Below are 20,194 nucleotides of genomic sequence, written 5' to 3'. Positions count from 1 at the left end.
AAATTGTAGAACTTCGTTTTTGCTGTTTATGAGGAGTCTTGTTTATATTGTAATTTTCCAACCAGATCTAACACAATGGCTTCTGGGAACCAACTAGTTAGACTACCAAATGCAGTACACTTATGGTTGCCAGCCTGAGAAAAACCGTAGTACTGCTGAATGCTAATGAAACAGCTTTTCTACCTGCTTCCTATACTGATACTTTCAAATCAGATTAGCTTGAGAGAGAGTTTGGTATGAAGCATTTGACGTATTACTTACGAAGGCTCAGAGTATTTTGGACAATTACAAATCTAAAGTAAATCTCCCCAGTGATTTTAAAATTAGAGTAGAAAAGAAAAAAAAAACGGAGAGCGGCAGTGGGATTTAGGGAACCACGGCTGTGACTGGGAAGCAAGATCCTCATCATTTTCCCATTTCTGTGTCTGGATCTGTTCTTAATTTGTTGTATTAAACTGAGCAGATTAGTGTATTCTGTGTATCTTGATTTATCAGTCTAAATAATGGCTAGAACAGCTTTCTTTATGATGATGAACAGATGAGTGTTTGTAAAGTGCTTTGAGATCCTTCAATAGAAAAATGCTACCTATGTTCAAAGTGTTATTAATCAGTATCTGCGGTCACCCGGACTCAAACACTGACCTTGTTATCTGTAAAAAGTATTAGTACCGGTTGATTAATCCTTTTGTTGTGAGATGATTTCTCTTTCCTAGCACTGCTTCTGTAAAATCTGGCCCATAAGTGTTTTCTTACTACTTATTTTGATGTCTCTGAAGAGATTACACTTAACTGTGTTAAAGAACACCTCCTTTTGTGTGATTATGGTTATGTTTCAAATTCAACAGTGGTTTATTTATTTATTTTTTTAATTTAACTCTTTGTTTTACAGATGAGGGCAGGAGTGCAGTTGACCATGCAGGTGGTGCACAGATTGTAGTAGACCATTTAAGGTCACTGTGCAGTAAAACAGATCCAGCCAATGAGAAGCTCTTGACTGTCTTTTGTGGCATGCTGATGAACTATAGCAATGAGAATGGTAAACAACACTGAAAATTTGCTTTATGTCTGCCAAAAGAACCCCAAACCTAAAAACCAACCAATTATCTCAGTCTAACATGTAAACTACTTATCTTTACTAAAGGTAAAGGCTACCAAATAATTAGTTGCTCCTGCTATGCAGATGCACAATACCATAAATACAGTATAAAGTTTTTTAATAAGTATCTTGAATTATGTATTTATTTATATGCGTAAAAGGGATACACATGGATGATATATGATACTGTACTGGATAAAAAAAAAACCTTTCCAGAGACAAAATAGATTGCATTAAATCAAAAAAGTGTCCTACAATTTTAAATGTAAAACTTATGCCTGACATCTAACTTTGCCTTCTTATAAAAAAATATATTTACTTAAATATAAGTATGTACCAGATAGTTTTCTCTGACATTACTTTTCTCGTAGTCCACTTACGTTATTCTATTCATATAATTGAATTGATAGGTTTGGAATAGAGTGGGAAGGTTGAGGCTTAGGAAAAATGGTACATAACTGGACTTCTTTATATGGAAGAAAAATTAGCTACTGAACCTAACCAAATATAGTCTCCTAAGAAGAGGAGTTGTACATGCAGTTGGGTATTTGGGTGGACATTTTGTTTGTACAGGCAACCGAGGCAAGTTACTGGTGCACATATTCACGTTTTGCCAGGTTTTGAAAGTTGTACCCCTTAAGAAAAAAAAGGAAAAATGAGTAGCAATAAGTAGTTCTAGGATGTGGGATTGTTCCCATAATGCCTATAAATTAGAAACTTATCCAAATCAGATTGCTCCCTCAGTCATGCACATTTCCTACATTGAATTGTTCCAACATGGAAATAACTAGCTTCCTTACCAGCCACTTACTGTCAGATAATTCTCCTGCTTTCCAAATTGACCCCCCACGTTGTCCTACATTTTAGGATGTCCCCTGCCTTAATCTCTCTTGATCTTTTATCCACTCACTACTCTGACTGCTCTTCTCCAATCTCAACCTCTTCTCTGTATGTTCTTTCTGGTTGGGGATAGTTTGCTTTTTCTCTTCTCCTTCTCACCCTCCAACCCTGGCATCCCTTCTGCCTGGATCTCTTTCCCTTGAGAGTCCATTCATGTAACTAATCTCCCTACCCATTCTCCCCTTTGCTTGTGTCACTGCTCTTAGCCTAATATTATGCAAGAATATCTACTTATAATACTTCCTTGCTGCTTTTAAATTACAGCTTTTGCTTTTTCTGCTACGTACAATTCCCTGCAGTGTTTTGCTCTGTTGTCTGTCTGAGAGTCATACTGTATCCAATTCTGCGAAGTATTACCTCATTATTTTCTCTCTTGCATTAAAGTGTCTTGAGATGAATGGATTTTCCTACCTATAAAGTGAATTTCTAGATTCCCCTGCATTAACTGGGACTAATGAGGCATTCAGTATTTCTGATAGCTAGGGAGATAGACCCATCCAAAAGCAGAGCTTTTTGCTGTCCAGAGGTATTGGTTTTGCTTCAGTGACCAAGCTCCACTGAATCCTGTGGGTAAACTAATTACAGTGTAAATGCCAAGATAAACAGCTTTTGAATAGTTACATAATTATAAATATTGAATGAACGACTTCTAACCAGAAACAAAATCTGTTCTATAACTGGATGATGTCAATACATTTCACACGGCATCCCTGTGAGAACAATGTGTACACACTAGCCACACTATTCTTGACTTAGTCAATATGCTAAAGTTTTTAATCTTGACATGAAGCCAAAGGCCTGATCCAACTCTAGTTGAATCCAGTTAGAGTCTGTCCATTGACTTAAGTGGGTATTCGATTAGGCCCTAAATAATTTGCCAAATTAACATACAAAAATGACTTGTGGGACCTCATATTCCAGGGAGACATCAATAGTTGTGCCTCTATAAACTTTCATTGGTGTTCACACAGATACTTTCCTGTATAAATGGATAGTTGGCCTGTTTCGCTCAAAATTCCTGTTTGGCTGTGGCCACACTTTGTTTGGAGTGACACAGCAGGTGCATGTACGGTTTTTTCAGGTGCCCCATATAAGCTACTTTGAAAATTTGGCCCAAAGATTATACAATGTTCTTTTCAGAAAGGCAGGGGGTCCTTCCTTTTTTCCTTTTGTGGGAGCACAGTTTCAGCCAAAAAAACTTACATGCCTATTTTTGCACCCTCCATGAACTGAACTGTGGGCAAAAGATCTGAGTACTTTCCCCTCTTAGCTGTCCAGTTGCACGGGAAAATGAGGAAATTAGAGGAGCATGCATTCAGATTGCATTGACAGTTTTGATTTCAAAAAGCTAAAAGAAAAGATTATGGGAAAAAGTAATTAGAAGCACATTCCTACCTAGAAGTGCTGTTGCCTACTGTTGTGTTCTCTCCTTTACCCTTTTCTGCGTACCTTACTGTGCTACAAAATTACAGGTGGGAACTGTGATGTTCCCTTTATGTTTTAATCACTCGTGTTCTTACATGTTCTTCTATCTGTCCAGCTAAGAACCAGGGCTTTTTTTTCCAGCTGGTACATGCCAGTACAGCACATCAGCACCTCCTCACCACGGATCCTGCAGGTAGAGCTGCCGGCAAGGCTTGGGGCCCCAGCCAGCTCCCAGACGCAGGGCTGCTGGAGCCCTCCAGGCCCCGCAGCAGTGTGGGGCCAGGAGCCAGCGGGGGCTCTGAGCCCCACCAGCAACCTTAGCCGTGGGAACCCTGAATATCTTTAACCAGTTTTTTAATGATCTGCATTTTATGAGTAAAAGCCATCCAAATTATTTTGATTATTTTATTTGAAACGCTTTGTTAAAACATGCAACATTCTCAGTTGGCCGGTATTCTCAGCTTCAGATAGATTTTAAAACAAAACTCTGGGGGGAAGGGGATGGTATTGGAGAGACTCATTACTGCAATAATCTCAAGCAGAGTTTCTTTCAAGTTATTGCAAAGGGTATTTACCACATTCAGATTTTTCAAAGCAAGAACTGGAGACCAACTACTTACAGTCAATTGCTCTATTTTAGAAAAAAAAACAAAACCAAAAAAAAACAATCTATAATTTTTGTGCATCGTGCTTATTTTGAATGGTCTGACTTGAGCAGATGGCCTGGTTTAGGCTGCAGCTGTAACTCCATTCATAACTTTGTTTATAAGTTCACAAGCTAAGAATCTTGTGTATAATCCTTGTTTCTGATGAAAGGAATGTGGCCTGCTTGTGTTTCGGCATGCTGTTTCTCAACTACTTCTTTGTATCCCTCTCAGCATGTCATTCTCTCATTTGTCTCTGGGATATGCCAGGGAGCTTGCATTTCCCATCTCTCATAGCTCTTTCAAATTTATCATAGAAACTACAACTATTTTGCTCTTAACTCTTTGGTGCTGGAAGTTAGAGTTTTCTGTTGGGTGACTGCGCTTGCTACCAGAACTTGAAAATCTTGAGTTCCTCTGCTATGGTCTTATTTACTGTCTGAAGTGGATCTGATGTAAGCTGTTCTCTCTCTTCACTTTGCATCTTAAGAGTAATAGTGCAAGATATGTCCTTCGTACAACTAGAAATAAAATGAGGGTGCCCATATGTGTTTATATGTGTTTTCCTTCATGACATGGTTATGAAGGAAATATAGCAAAGAGTTGGCTAAATTCTGGATTTTACAAACTCTAGATACTCCAGAGGTGGGGTGACAGAGTAGTTGGGTGGCAGCAGCGGCAGGTCTGGCACCTTTCAGTGGGTGCATCATGCTCCCCCATCCCACCTTACGGGCTCTGCTATCTCTGCATCTTTCTGTATGTGCAGGGAAAGAGGGAGGGGAGGGCAAGGAATGGCAAAGCATGATCCAGATCCTGCGAACTCTTACTTACGTGAACAGCTCTTGCTAATGCGAGTAGTCCTGTTGCTGCCATACGCCTCCTGTGAGCTGAGACTAGTCATGTAAGGGTTTGCTGAATCAGACCACAAACTGGATAATTAATTTTAATTATGGTTCTGAAATTTATAAAGAACACTTCAGAAGCTTTTAGTAAAATGTGCATAAAAGAACCACCCCCAACAGTACTTTGTTTCCTAGGCGATGTAGTTGCAGGAAAGAAATTAAATGGATACAGCGTGTGCATGCGTGCGTCTGCATAAATCTATATATAAAATAAAATCTTTTGTTTATAGATTAATTTCTCCTTTCATTTCACATTAAACTTTGATCTGTCCAATTTGTCTTTCATTCAGTGCCTTTGTAAAATATCTAAAAATTGATTATACAACCGCTAAGCCTCTCTTAATCTTGCGAACTCTCAATCAGTATGTGATTGGATTTAATTCTTCGGGTTGATTTATGTTCTGCTTTTTAAAAAACATGTCTTGTCCTTTTCTAGAAACTGTAGCTATGCAAGGACTGAACAGATCGATGGTGTCATCACTATGGCCTAATAGTAATCAATATTCTAGTAATGCTTCTCTCGGAGATTTACTAATTCTCGTGTCTGCTGTGGTCTGTGTTTCATTTGCATCACAGCTAAAAATGTTAATTGTGCTTTCACCCATAAAAATATCTGCTATGTTGTAGTATCTTTTTACACAATGAAAAATAGTCCAGTGCTTTAGAAGTAGGTAAAGCATAGTTAAATAATCATGGGACAATACTAATTATCACTCAAATATTAAATTATTATATAAAACTTAAGTATAGAACTTAAAATTAATATTGAATACCATGTTGAGTACCAAGAGCTGTTTTGGGGGGATTAATTTAATTTAAGTCATAATTTTGCGTGAGAAAAATTTTCTTTTTAGTGTTCCATCAGCAACATTGATTATATCTTTATTACTGTTGGAAATTCTTTCCAGAATCCTGGTCTAACCTAAATTAATATTTTAATCTCAAATTTAAAATATGAAAGTTCTTCAATTTGGGATATTCTCCCCAGATCCCATTCTTTGGAGCTACCATCTGTGTCATGAGAAAGACATGGAGCCATTGAAATTCAGGTTTTAGGTAGGTAATTGTTTACACTGGCGCATGTATTGATTGCCATATATCTCCTTGCATATGTATCTGTACTGCACACCTCTGCGTAGTTTTCCACCTCATAGAACAAGTAAGATCTACTGTCACTGTGACTTCATGTAAGGCTGTCATATTTTAGTTGTTATTTGCTGTGGCTAAATGTTAAGAGTTAGAAAAAGCCTTCAGGTTTTCAAAATTCTACTTCCTATTGAGGCAGATGGTTCAGATTTAACTCTGATGCAAGCTAACAGAACTTCAACAGAAATCCAATTGAGTTAAGCCATTTGTCTGTCACACACTGACAGACTATCAGTTACTCTGGCTATCACACTGGTAGACAATTGGCTTGATATTCCTGAATTATCCAGACTGTGTGGATTGGCAGGAGAGCTTCGGTGTTTCTATTATTTGCTTTGTATTATTGCTTTTAATTACTGAAGAATGAACTACTTGTAGGTTTCAAAAGCCTCTAGAACTAAGAAATGATGTAGGTCTTTTGTCAAAGGAGAAGTTGAGCATTCTTCAGCCATTGCACCTCTCCCTCATCATCCCAGAGCATCACCTAGAGGTAAAGGCCAAATTCATTTAAGAGGGTGACTCTTCTTCTCAAGAGATATCACTTGGACATCAGAAACTCACCTTCAATTTCATCCATGTTCTTTAGGGATCCCGCTCATAAATTATTTAAGACAAAGCATTTTTCTAAATATAGGCACTTTGGAGCCTGGATTTCTACTGCTAGCAAGCACAGCTTCATACTCTTTAACAGTCACAAAGCTAAATCTCAGAAAGTTAGAAATTCTATATCAAGGCCAACCTTAGTTATAAGCAAGGCTAGGAGATTAATGCCTCCCACACATGCTCTGCTAATTATGCAGTAGTTCTATATTCCACTCTTTGCACATATATATCAGCTGAAGAGTGCAGCAGTGTCCCAGAATTCCCACCCTATTGGTGATTTAGGGCCACATAAATTGTAAGGATATTTCTGGTTTTAAACGAGTCTTCTTCCTACTGAACAGGAGTGGAATTTGGGATGGAATCAGATACAAAACCATGTTTTTATCAGTCCATACAACAGTTTCTTTGGATCTAATGTACGTCTTAGTTTCCTGACTGGTCATCCCAATGGCCTACAAAGTCAGTCAACTACAAAACCTACTGAGTGATGTATGGCTTAGTCTTCTGTAAGAATAAATTAGTTCTCAGGATGCCTCTTTCCTCCCAGAGGTAGATTTTGGGTTTATGTTAACCATAAATCCGTTCCACTTTGTCTTTTTCTTCAGGTACTGAGTACCCAGGTGAGAACATATTATCATTTAAAAAAGAAAAATATATCAGAACATGCTATTGCTTGAGTAAAGAGTCTAAATTTATATCAGAATTTCATGTGTGTGGACATGAATTAAAGAGACCTTCAATATCCAGAGTCTGTGCAAATGGATATTGTGTATTTTTTAGACTTTTTAGATTTTTTAACTAGTGTATTTTTTAGACTTCTCTGTAGGCAGATGTATTCCAGAGAGTCTAATATCATACATTAACAACAAAGAGACTTCTGCAGATTGACCAAATTCACATCATTTTTAACGTTGCTTGCATATCATGTCTTTTTTTATATTATCTTAAACCCCTTCCTTCAGGAACAATGACTCAGTTTCCAAAGATAGGAATCTGTGAAGGATAATCCAAAATTAAGGAGAATAGTAGGTTATTTACCAGTTGCAGGAGTTCTCCTCTTGGCTTATTTCCCCGACATATCCATGCAGTCCCACCTGCCTTTTTATTTAAGAACTATAGTCAGCTTGCTGTGGAACTAAAGGAACGTGTGATAGTGATACACTCATATTCTGGAGGTAAAATGACATTCAATGCATGCGCTAGTGCATATGTATACTTACCTGAAATTTGACAACTTCAACAGCTCTATGGTGTCTGCTGGTGCTCACATATATGCCTAAAGAGAACATGGCTCTGTAGAAGAGATAACCCAATAAAAGAAATTAAGTTATTGTTAAGTAACAGAATTCTTTTTGGATTTAATATGCTGAGCCACAATTACAATGATTCCTGATCACTTTCAATAATCTGTAATAGTCAAAGTGGCTATCTGCTTATTTTGCACACGGGATTATTAATTATTATCATTAACACATTAATATTTTGTACTGAAGAGAGAAACTGTGAACACAGATTCCAGGAAATTAATTCATAACTTTTGTTATGTGAGACTCATAAATGGTTTTTTTTCAAGATTGTGCTAAATTTCAAATTCTAACTAAAGATGTGTGAAAAAGCACCACATCTGCTAGGCTCAAAATTTGACCAATATTTTTCAGCTGTTTGTAAAATCTGTGCAATTCTTTATGTTCTTCATTCTGCTCTCATAGAAGTAAAATCTCCTACTGATTTCAGTTGTGCAGATCAGATTCTAATTAAAGATAAACCTAATTCACTTAAGTGCATTTTGAATCAAGCCCTTTAAAAGAGTCCACTATTTTTAAAATTAGCTAAATGTCTTAGAAAGCAAAAGATTCAGAGAGATTGCCAGCTAGCATATGGTATGTGCATGTTTACTTCATTCTTTTCAACTGTGAAACAAACATGTTTTTTTCTCTTCTTTGCTGTGTGATAAAATGCTTAACAGAAAATATTGTTATAAATAATCAGCTTTTAATTTTAAAAAATCCTGTTTCTTCCTATCACAAAGCATCTTTCTATTTGCAGACATCTAGGAGTAATAATTTCCTTATCTGTAAATACTGTAAACTTCCATTCTTGGGAAGGGATTTGATCCAGTGGCTTTAAATGGCTTTTTTCCAACCTTCCATTTTTTTTCTGTATTAAACTTCCTTTTTTTCTCAAGCTCCTCATAGTCTACATTGTGACTTCATGTGTTTATATAGCGTCTCGTGTATATTTCAATGCCTATATATATTCATTCTTTCCTCCCACCTTCATTGTGAGAGAAAGCGCTGTTTGGAAACATAGGCCTGATTCTGATTTCAGATAAACAAATTTACAACAACGTAACTCTGTTGACATCAATGGAATTAACTTGTGATATACACTCAAAGAACATGTTGGCTCCAAATGAAGCATAATATATATTTGGAGTCTCCTGAACTGAGTGAACTCATACTATTTTGTTTATTCAACTGAATTATTACAGTCCCATTTCTGCTATGGGAGTGGCATACAGAGCTTTTAGTAATTGGACATGTAGGGCATGTATATTCCCTGGCCAATTAAGAGAGAATTTTGCAGAATGTACCCCATGACAAGATTGAGGAGGAGTTTGGGATCTACATCCCAGGGCTGGACTACTTTAAAATAGAAGAGTAGGTGAAATAAGTATTTTAATATTTCTAAGACAAGAAGTTGTGTATGTGTGATAAAAATTTAAAGATTTTTTCCAGGTTTACTGTGCAAAATGTGTTTGTGTTTCAAAGGAGATCAGTACTGCAAACAAAAAGGCTAACCTGTCGTCGTATTTTCTTTTTGTACAGATACCCTGCAATCTCAGCTTATCAATATGGGTGTTATCCCTACGTTAGTGAAATTGTTGGGCATTCATTGCCAAAATGCAGCTCTGACGGAAATGTGCCTTGTTGCATTCGGCAATTTAGCAGAACTTGGTAAGTTTGGGATCATAGTTTCAAACTACATTCAAATTGTTTACAAAAATTTCTTTTAAGATTAAACCAAATTAATTTTTCAGTCCTCTTAATGTATATAAAATAAAAAGCCTGGGAGTTCTGCTTATTGTCTCTTTAAAATTTATAGCTGGTAGTCAGCCTTCTTAAATAAACAAACTCCTCTTGGTTCTTAATGCAACTAAAATTTTATGTTAAATGTATTTTATGTAAATATGCGTGTGTTAAATTATCTAGGTTTCTCTCTTTGAATAGCGTTACCTGGTATAAGCCTGTAGCAAAGGTCCAAATTCAGTCTCTGTTTAATTCCACTTTAAACCAGAGATGACTTTGGCTCAAGAAAACAGATTAATCAAATGAGAGTGTGGACAGGCTTTATTCATGAATTTGTCCCTCAAGATTTTCATTTAAAAGTGTATAGTGTTTAAAAATGCCCTAAGCTACACACTTGGCTTTCATAAATAATTTCAAATGATGATAAAAACTTGATTAAGCTTAGCTGATGAAATCACAACTGCGCAGAAAAAAAATGTAAAATTTGATCAGATCACGTTTTGGTTAGCAGTGTGGCCCAAATACTGCTCTGATTCACCTATACAATACCTATGCTTTGAATAGGATTGCATTTGGGATCATGTCTTTATGTGCGTTGTACCTTATGCAGCACACATGGGCCCCAATTTTTACTGAGGCTTTCAGTATTATCACAATACAGGTAGATAAACAATATTATTAATGATTAAAAATCTTTGCTGGCCTGTCCACTGATGTCGCTGGGACTGAGTGTGCGTAACTATTCTCCTATCCTCAAAGGTGGTCTAGGTTTGTTGGAAGGAGGGACTGAGACACTGCGACAGAACCACATTAAGCACCTTGCTTCGGTGCTGCCCTTGCTCTACCTGACCAATGAGTATGGCTTCCTATGTATGACTACACTGCAATAAAAGACCCCATGCACAGCAGCGAACATGCAAGCTTGTGCTGGAACCCATGAGGTGGATGAGCATTTCAGAGGCTGGGTTTCAGCCCAAGTCTGAATGTCTGCACTGCAATTTTTAGCCCTACAGCCCACGCCCTGCAAGCCAGACTCAGCTGGCTGAGGCTGTGGGACTCAGTGACACAGATATTTTTACTGCAATGTAAACACAGCCTTCATCTGATAATAAATTAACTTGATAATTTAATCCCATATCAGAATTGCACTAGTCTAAGTTTAATTGCAACTTTAATACTTTAATTTTGATATGTAACCATAAGATCTTGTTCTTTTCATCCTTATCTCCTAGTAACATAAAGGAGTCTGTGCATCATGCAGTCAACTTCCTTACTTAGCATTATGTAAAACTCCCATTCTGCTGTGTTAAAGTAGAGGAAAAGGCTAGTAGGAAGGGTGAAAATTAGGTAAAAATAGATGTTACTAATCTGTCAGTTTACTTGTAGGTGCAAGTGGGGTGCTGGGAATGGTACAGGGGTCCATTGAACTCAGTCAAGTTCAGCTGCATCAGAGTTAAGCAGCTCGCTTATTGCCTCATGGAATGAAAGGCATGAAACTGGTTGGACTCTTAAGGAAGCACCCCGAAATTCTCATAGGCTAGTTTTTATAACAGCCTCTCTTTGGCTATGTCTAGACTACAGGGTTTTGTTGGCAGAGGTTTGTGTCAGAAGATAACTTGCAGCAAAAACTCCTGCTGACAGATTGCGTCCGGACAGCAAGACACATCCAAAGAACAATCCGCTCTGTAGACAAAGAGCAGCCAGACAATCTGGCCAGTCTATTGGCAAAACTGCCGCCCGGAAGTACATCAGCTATGCTTGAAGGTCACCCAATCCTTCCAGGAGCCAGTGCTGGAGCCCTGCAGAGACAGGCACTTAAAGGGACCCCTCCGGATAGCCATTCCCTAACCCTGCTGCAGGCTCGCCTACCTCTGCAAGTGACAGCAGAGCCCTCGCTGTGCCTGCTGGGCTTGCCCTGATTTTGTGGGCAACACAGCTGCTCCCTGGGTGCCATGCCACTGCAGCTGCCCCTGGGCTTGCGTTGGCACTACACGGACATGCTGTGGCTGGTGTTAAACTTTCTGGCAGCTGCCCTACTCTTCCTCACCAAGGTCAACCCCAAGATCACCCTCAGGGCCAGTGCCCTGCCGCAGGACTTCCACGCCTGCACCTCCCGAGCTCCCTGGTGAACAGATAGCTCTGGAGGCACGACACCAGTGCAGATTGGTGGGACCAGCTGGTCATGGAGCAGTGGGACAACCAGCAGTGGCTCCAAAACTTACACATGTGGAAAGCCACCTTCTCGGAGCTTTGTGCCTGGCTTGACCCTGCCCTCTGGAGATGCAACACCCAGCTACAGCCTGCCATCCCTGTGGAGAAATGGGTCGCAATTGCCCTCTGGAAGCTCGCCTTCCCCAACAGCTACTGGTCAGTGGGCAACCAGTTTGGCTTGGGGAAGTCCACTATCAGGGTCCTCCTCATGGAGGTAATGCACCCTCAGGCAGCCGTCTCCTGCATGGTGATGGGGGGTGTCCCACTAAGGGAGGGGGGGCGCCTTGGGATGTGGGATCAGGAACTGGTAGGGTGATCTGCTCAAGGGTGCGGCAGGGGTGGGGGGACTGTTCAGCCAGAGCTTTCACCATTCAGCTGTACAGCACCTGGCACAAGGATCTTGGAGGGTCTTCTCCTTGGTTCATAGATCCAGGAGGGCCTGGATCTCTGTCCCAGACCATGAAGGGGAAAGTCTCTGCAAGCCTCTGCGAAGGTGCTAGGAGCCCTGACGCTGCTTCCTTGAAGAGCCAAGGGGGTGGGAGGGGCTTGGGCTCCCTGCTGCTCAGCCATGTCAAGAGTTTCCAGGGAAGGTGTGGTCGTGAGGACATGGGGAACTGAAGCCTGTAGCTCTGCTGCTCCCACACTCTCAGCTTCATGCCACCAGGGTTCCCTGGGCTGTCTGCGGCTTTAAGAAGGGTCAGGTGCAGAAACCATAGAGGGCTGATGGCTGTGTACAGGGTGTCCACTGAGGCACCTGTGTGGCGTTCCGGAGGCCTTTTCTGTCACCAGAAGGCCCTCAGCCCCAGAAAGTCCAGGCCTGTGATTTTGTCAACAGTTCTCTCTCAACAGAGGCATTGTTCCTCATGGTGAGCTGGGTACGGTAGTCAACAAAAGCTCTCTCTTCTGGCAATGTACTGTCGACAAAATGCACTTTGTAATTTCAATGCTCCGCAGGTTTTGTTGACAAAACGGCCATTTTGTCAACAAACCCTTGCAGTCTAGACATAGCATGTCTGTTCTTGCAGAGCAGGTTGTCAGCAGAGTTCCTTGTGAGTTGTACAGCTGCCCAGGACAGATTCAAATGTTGCCCAGCTGGTGGTGTGTATTTTTATTGGTAGTGCACATATCTCAGTGCACTTGACAAAACTTATTGCACATATGGATGGAAAAAAATTAGCAGGAACATTGGTTGTCAGATGTGTAAGTTAAGATTATTTTCATTTAGCGTCAAGTGCAAGTGCAAAAACCAAGGCTGAGCTCGTAGTCTTTTTGGAAACTTAGCTCTAAATGAATAATTGTGAAGGTGTAGCCCCATAAAATAAGTTTCCTCCTAAAGTGCCTCACCATTAGCAAAGGGAGAAAGAGACAGCATCAAGGACCAGGAAGTCACTCCCTTTTCTGTGGACAAATGAAAAATGCTATTGAGGGGAATTGCTACAAGATTGCAACATGGACCTGAAGTCATATGCGTATGTGTTCTATGCAGGAGAATTAGATAGCTTTAAAGATGAAGAAGCCTATCCTGGACTGGTAGGAGAGAAAATAGCAAAATAGAGATGATGGATTTCAGGAAGGCAGATTTTGGTAAACTCAGAGAGCTGGTAGGTAAGATCCCATGGGAGGAAAAACTGAGGGGAAAAACAACTGAGGAGAGTTGGCAGTTTTTCAAAGAGACATTATTAAGGGCCCAAAAACAAGCTATTCCCCTATGTAGGAAAGATAGTAAATATGGGCAAAGACTGCCTTGGCTTAACAAGGAGATCCTGCATGATCTCAAACTAAAAAAGGAATCCTATAAAAAATGGAAACTGGGACAAATTACAAAGAATGAATACAGGCAAATAACACAGGAATGCAGGAGTAAAATTAGAAGGGTTAAGGCACAAAATGAGCTCCAACTCGCTACAGGCATAAAGGGTAACAAGAAGGCCTTTTACAAATATATTAGAAACAAGAGGAAGACCAAGGACTGGGTAGGGCCATTGCTCAGTGAAGAGGGAGAAACAGTAACGGGGAACTTGGAAATGGCAGAGATGCTTAATGACTTCTTTGTTTCGGTCTTCACAGAGGAGTCTGAAGGAATGCCTGACATAGTGAATGCTGGTGGAAAAGGGGTAGAGTTAGTTTTTGAAATAAAAAAAGAACAAGTTAAAAACCATTTGGAAAAATTAGATGTCTGCAAGTCACCAGGGCCTGATGAAATGCATCCTAGAATCCTCAAGGAGCTGATAGAAGAGGTAGCTGAGCCGTTAGCTCTCATTTTTGGAAAGTCATGGGAGACAGGAGAGATTCCAGAAGACTGGAAGGGGGCAAATATAGTGCCCATCTACAAAAAGGGGAATAAGAACAACCCAGGAAATTACAGGCCAGTAAGCTTAACTTCTGTGCCAGGAAAGATAATGGAGCAGGTAGTTAAGGAAGTCATCTGCAAGCACTTGGAAGGTAGTAAAGTGATAGGGAACAGCCAGCATGGTTTTGTAAAAAACAAATCATGTCAAACCAACCTGATAGCTTTTTTTGACACGATAACGAGACTCGTAGATAAGGGAGAAGCAGTGGATGTGGTATACCTAGACTTTAGTAAAGCATTTGATACGGTCTCGCATAACATTCTTATCGACAAACTAGGCAAGTCCAACTTAAATCGTGCTGCAATAAGGTGGGTGCATAACTGGCTGGCTAATCGCACCCAGAGAGTAGTTGTTAATGGTGCTCAATCCAGCTGGAAAAGCATAACAAGTGGGTTTCCGCAGCAGTCTGTTTTGGGACCAGTTCTGTTCAATATCTTCATTAATGATTTGGATATTGGCATAGAAAGTACGCTTATTAAGTTTGCAGATGATACCAAGCTGGGAGGGGTTGCAACTACCTTGGAGGATAGGGTCATAATTCAGAATGATCTAGATAAATTAGAGAAATGGTCTGAAGTAAACAGGATGAAGTTTAATAAAGATAAATATAAGGTGCTGCACTTAGGAAGGAATAATCTGTTTCACACATACAGAATGGGAAAAGACTGTCTAGGAAGGAGTACAGCAGAAAGGGACCTAGGGGTTCTAGTAGATCACAAGTTAAATATGAGTCAACGGTGTGATGCTGTTGCAAAAAAAGCAAACATGATTCTGGGATGCATTAGCAGGTGTGTTGTGAACAAGACACGAGAAATCATTCTACCGCTCTACTCTGCGCTGGTTAGACCTCAGCTGGAATATTGTGTCCAGTTCTGGGCACCCCAATTCAAGAAAGATGTGGAGAAATTAGAGAAGGTCCAGAGAAGAGCAACTAGAATGATAAAAGGTCTGGAGAACATGACTTACGAAGAAAGGCTGAAAGAATTGGGCTTGTTCAGCTTGGAAAAAAGAAGATTGAGGGGGACATGATAGTGGTTTTCAGATATCTTAAAGGGTGTCATAAGGAGGAGGGAGAAAACTTGTGCTTCTTGGCCTCTGAGGATAGAACAAGAGGCAATGGACTTAAGCTGCAGCAAGGGAAGTTTAGGTTGGACATTAGGAAAAAGTTCCTAACTGTCAGGGTGGTCAAGTACTGGAATAAGTTGCCAAGGGAGGTTGTGGAATCTCCCTCGCTGGAGATATTTAAGAACAGATTAGATAGATGTCTATCAGGGATGGTGTAGATAGTGGTCGGTCCTGCCGTCGGGGCAGGGGACTGGACTCGATGGCCTCTCGAGGCCCCTTCCGGTCCTAGTGTTCTATGATTCTATGACACTGACTAAACCATGAAGGACATAAAGCAGCCATAGTACAGGACAGAATCTGGCCTTGTGGCTTCAGCTGTGTAGACAGTCCAAAGATAATGCTACCAGCATGCAACCATGGAAATATTAATGATCTCTATATGACCCTTTATCTCGGCAATGGAAGAATCAGTACATGGTGCATAATTTTTCTTGTTGGTCTGAAAGCAAAGTCTTAATTTATATCTAGTAATTTTACTGTTGTCATGGATACCTTTATATTCTGCTGGTGCAAAGTTTTACTAGACTTAAACATAATAATTCAGGTGAGTACATTTGTCTTGAAAGTCTTAGACATTTTTCTTTGTGTTTAGTAACAAGGGTAAGTATTGAAGTGTATTTTTCTTGCCTGTAAGGAGCAGTTAGCCCATTTAATCATTGTGCTGAACAAACTGGTAATAAGGAGGAAGAAAATTTTGATTTGATTTGATTTGTTTACACTCATTTTTACTTTTTCATTTTGCAGAATCAAGTAAAGAGCAGTTTGCTTACACAAACATTGCCGAGGAGATTGTAAAACTATTCAAGAAACAAATAGAACATGACAAAAAAGAGATGATTTTTGAAGTTTTGGCTCCTCTGGCAGAAAATGGTGAGATGTGGATCATCTTTTATTTTCGTACAGTAATTTTCATATTTTCCTAGTTTGTACATCATGTGTTCTCAGAACTGCTAACTTGACAGTAATTACTGGATACTTTACCTTATTCAGCAATTTAACCTTTCCTGTAGAAGCCATCTTTAGGTGAGCCATCTGATAGTAATTGGAGATGAAGAATATTGTGAATACTGGCTTCGCATGCAATTGAGTGTCATCAACTCCAGGCACCTGGCCCCACTTCTAACATCAACTCCTTCTGTGTCCTTCTTGTCTCCATTTCTCTGTATTTCAAACTAGAATATTAATACTGATTTTTGTATGTCGCAGGGCTTTATGAAAATTATCTAGGTTTGTGAAAATATTTGAATATCAAAAATGTCCGAGAGTGGATGCATACATATTACAGCATAAACAATGAGAAGTCTTGTAGCACCTTATAGATTAACAGATTTATCGGAGCAGAAGTTTTCGTGGGCAAAGACCTGCTTTGTAAAGTATGTGACATGCATCTGACAAAGCATGTCTTTATTCACAAAAGGTTTTGCTCTGATAAGTCTGTTAGTCTGTAAAGTGTCACAGGACTTCTCATTACTTTTGCAGATACAGACTAACATGGCTAGCACTCTGCTACAAGTATTACAGCAGATGACTACTTTTTTAGCATAATCTAATATTATTGTCATGCTTATTTTAATTATTTGATAAAACTATATGTTCCACTTACTATTCAGTAAACTATTTAACTTGTGGCATTTTTTCAGGGTGTCAGCCTCTTTGCTTTCCTCTTGGCCCTCTTTGGGCGCTGAGGAGCGCTGAGGGATAATCATCTCTTCGGTTGAGGAGTTTTGGATAAGATTCCTTTGATAGCCTGTTATTGTGACCCCCTTCAGTTACCTGAAAGGGTTTGCTAAGCAACATAATGGACTTCACTTCCTCCCTGAAGAGATACATGAACTTTTCATAGTTTAACCCTTGTGGAATGAGAGAAGAGGACTGATAACCAAACCCAGCTCTCATAGTTCATTACAACACAAGCGAGTCCTTTTTTTTTTTCCCCCTTTAAAACAACTGACATTTGGTCATATTTATCAAGAATATTTTCTTCCAAAGGAATATTTAAATTGCACAGCCAAAGATCAATGCAGTCAGTGAGATAAAGTGAAGCAATGAATGTTTGGCAGTGTAATAATTTAATGGTAGAAAGTTTAAAAACTTAGGGCTCTGTCTTTGAAAGGTTATCTAAGTCCAGTCCCGTACACTGAAGCAGGACTAAATGTACCTAGACCATCCTGGCAGGTATTTGTTCAACCTGTATTTAAAACCTCTAGTGACAGATTCTGTAGCCTCCCTGAGAAGCCTATTCCAGTGCTGAACTAAATTATTTCCGATCTCCAACCTAAATCTCCCTTGCTGTAGATTAGGCCCAGCACACATGGAATATAATTAATCACCATCCTCTTTATAACAGCTGTTAGCACATTTGAAAGCTGTTATCAGTCTTCCTTTTTCCCCATCTTTTTATGAAGATTATTAGGATTTTTAACCTTTCCTTATTTTTGAATTTTTTATCATTTTTGTTTCTCTGCTCTGCAGTCTCTTCAGTTTTCCCACAGCTTTTTTAAGCGATGGCTCCCAAAACTACACAAAGTACATAAGCTGCGGCCTTACCAATGCTGAGCAGAATGCAATAGTTACCTCCCATCCATTAATTCTCCCCAGAATGATACTACCCTTCTTAGTAACATCATCACATGGTTGATATATATTTATTTTGTAATCCACTAACCCCGTCAGATCCTTTTCAGCAGTACTACTGCCTAGCCTGTAACTCCGTTTTGTAGTTGTGCATTTAATGTTTTTTTCCGTAAGCATATGTTTTGCACTTGTCTTCATTATATTGCTTTTGATTAATTTCAGGTCAATTCTACAATTTGTCAAGGCTATTTTGAATTCTAATGCTGTCCTCTAAAGTGCTTACAACACCTCCCAGCTTGGAATCATCTGCAGATTTTATAACCATACTTTTATTCCAATATCTATGTCATTAATGGAAATATGGAATAGTACCAGGCCCAAAACCCTCATTAGATATTCCCCCCATTGGTCAGCAAACCATCAGTAACTACTCCTTCACTCAGTTCTGAACCCACTTAATAGTCATTTAACTTAGAACATATTTCCCTCATTTGCTTGTGAGAATGACAGGGTGGGGGAGAAACCGTGTCAAAAATGTTAGTAAACTTAAGAGATTTTAGGTCTACAGCTCTCTCTCTCCATCCAGTAGGCCAGTATCCCTGTTGAAGGAGGAAGTTAAATTGGTTGGTTGTTATTTTGTATAAACCAATAGTGGTTATTACTTATAAACACCTGTTATCCTGTAGGTGCTCACAAATTGATTGCTTAGTAATTTGGTCCAGTATCTTTTCAGGTTTTGTAATTAGGTTGACTAATCTGTAATTCACCAGGTCTTTTTTTCCCCGCTTTTTAAATATGTGTATCATATTTGCCCTTCTCCAGTCCTCTGGGATCTGACCCATCCTCCAGGAGCTCTCAAGGAGAGTCGCTAACACACAGTTCCGAGATAGCTTCAACTAGTTCCTTAAGCTCTCTAGAGGGCATTTCATCAGACTGTGCTGACTTGATTACAAGTGACTTAACTAAATATTGTTTAACTGTCTGTTTTCCTGTTTTGGTTTTGTGTTCCTTCCCCTTGTAGGAAATATTCATTATTTGAATACCTTAGTCTCAGGACATGGGAGTTCAAATTCTGCTTTGGAGGTAAATGAAAAAAAGAGTTGTTCAGGATCATCCTACTCCCTTCTGAATATGCCTTCATCCAGAATAAAATTCAGCATGGTTTGTGTGATTCAACAGCTATGCTTGAGTGGGGCCTGAGGATGAAGTATCAGGTGGAGTAGGCCATGTCAAGCTATGAGGCAGATCCATGTTTGGAGGGCCACTCAGTACCTGCTCACTGCCTACATAGCTCAAGCAAGTGTTACTATTCCTGAGTGCCAAGTTTATGTCTTGCACAACCTGCTTGTTTTTGAAAGGCATAAAATCTTAAGAGAATTTTATACTCTTTTCTGTATTTGCAGACAGTTCTTCCCTAGATTACAGCCTGTGCCAGTCTGCTTACTAGTAGGTTTTGGAGGGTATAAATCAAAGCAAAATTTGTGTCTTTGTTTTCAAAACAGAGTGTACGTTTTTGCCAGAGACTCTGTTGTTGTTATAAGCTATGGTTGAAAATGTTTTTGCCTTTTTCAGCTTAAAAATGTGTATTCTGGCACGGATTGTTACTGAATAATGTACATATGGAGTACAAGAAGTGAGCTTAGTGAAATTTATCTGAATTCCTAAGGGCAGGGTATATGCTCCCCCGTGTTCTGCCTCTCCACTCTGACAGCAGAATTTGGTTGGCTGTTTTCACAAATTACATTTGCAGTTCTGATACTTTAGTTTTTGTTCCAGTGCTGTGTTTTGCAGTCACAGTGAGGTAGAGCAGGCTCTGTGCTGTTGAAAATAACATCCCTTCATGCATGTTAAGGAGGTAGTCTGCTAAGCATGGTGTCCTGCATTCTTAATTCAAGACATCCTGATGTCTGTCACAACTGTGATTTTGCCATTGTTGTATAGCTTAGTAAATGTGGTAGTGGGCAGTATGTCAGCGGGCTGAAACATTTCAGTGAAGTACGTGCAATCAACCCCCTTTTTCGAAAGGCCCTATACAGTGCTCTTCCATTCCAGTCACAACACACCTGCAATCTCAGAGTGTGTATCCATGGAAACGCCCTACTTTTTACATTAGCTCAGCACAAAAGTACCCTTTAAAAAACTCCCAGCTGAATATTTTGGTGCTTGTCACCTAAAGTTCACAAGAAGG

At 39.6% G+C, this 20,194-nt stretch overlaps 1 protein-coding gene across 7 annotated transcripts in view; it reads left to right on the top strand.

Annotated features, from left to right (window-relative positions):
• RAP1GDS1 (Rap1 GTPase-GDP dissociation stimulator 1) overlaps window positions 1-20,194 on the top strand; it is a 173,598-nt gene that overhangs the window by 131,800 nt on the left and 21,604 nt on the right. For 6 of the 7 annotated variants that reach the window (XM_074993570.1, XM_074993568.1, XM_074993569.1 and 3 more), the window contains 3 exons: window positions 890-1,036; window positions 9,545-9,673; window positions 16,177-16,302. In XM_074993570.1, coding sequence (XP_074849671.1) covers window positions 890-1,036; window positions 9,545-9,673; window positions 16,177-16,302 — 402 coding nt within the window. The remainder of the gene's footprint in view (window positions 1-889; window positions 1,037-9,544; window positions 9,674-16,176; window positions 16,303-20,194) is intronic. The other variant, XM_074993571.1, reaches the window with a different exon arrangement.

The sequence above is a fragment of the Carettochelys insculpta genome, chromosome 4 (assembly GCF_033958435.1).
Source record: "Carettochelys insculpta isolate YL-2023 chromosome 4, ASM3395843v1, whole genome shotgun sequence".
Taxonomy (NCBI): Eukaryota; Metazoa; Chordata; order Testudines; family Carettochelyidae; genus Carettochelys; species Carettochelys insculpta.
This window is presented reverse-complemented; position numbering and strand designations above follow the sequence as displayed.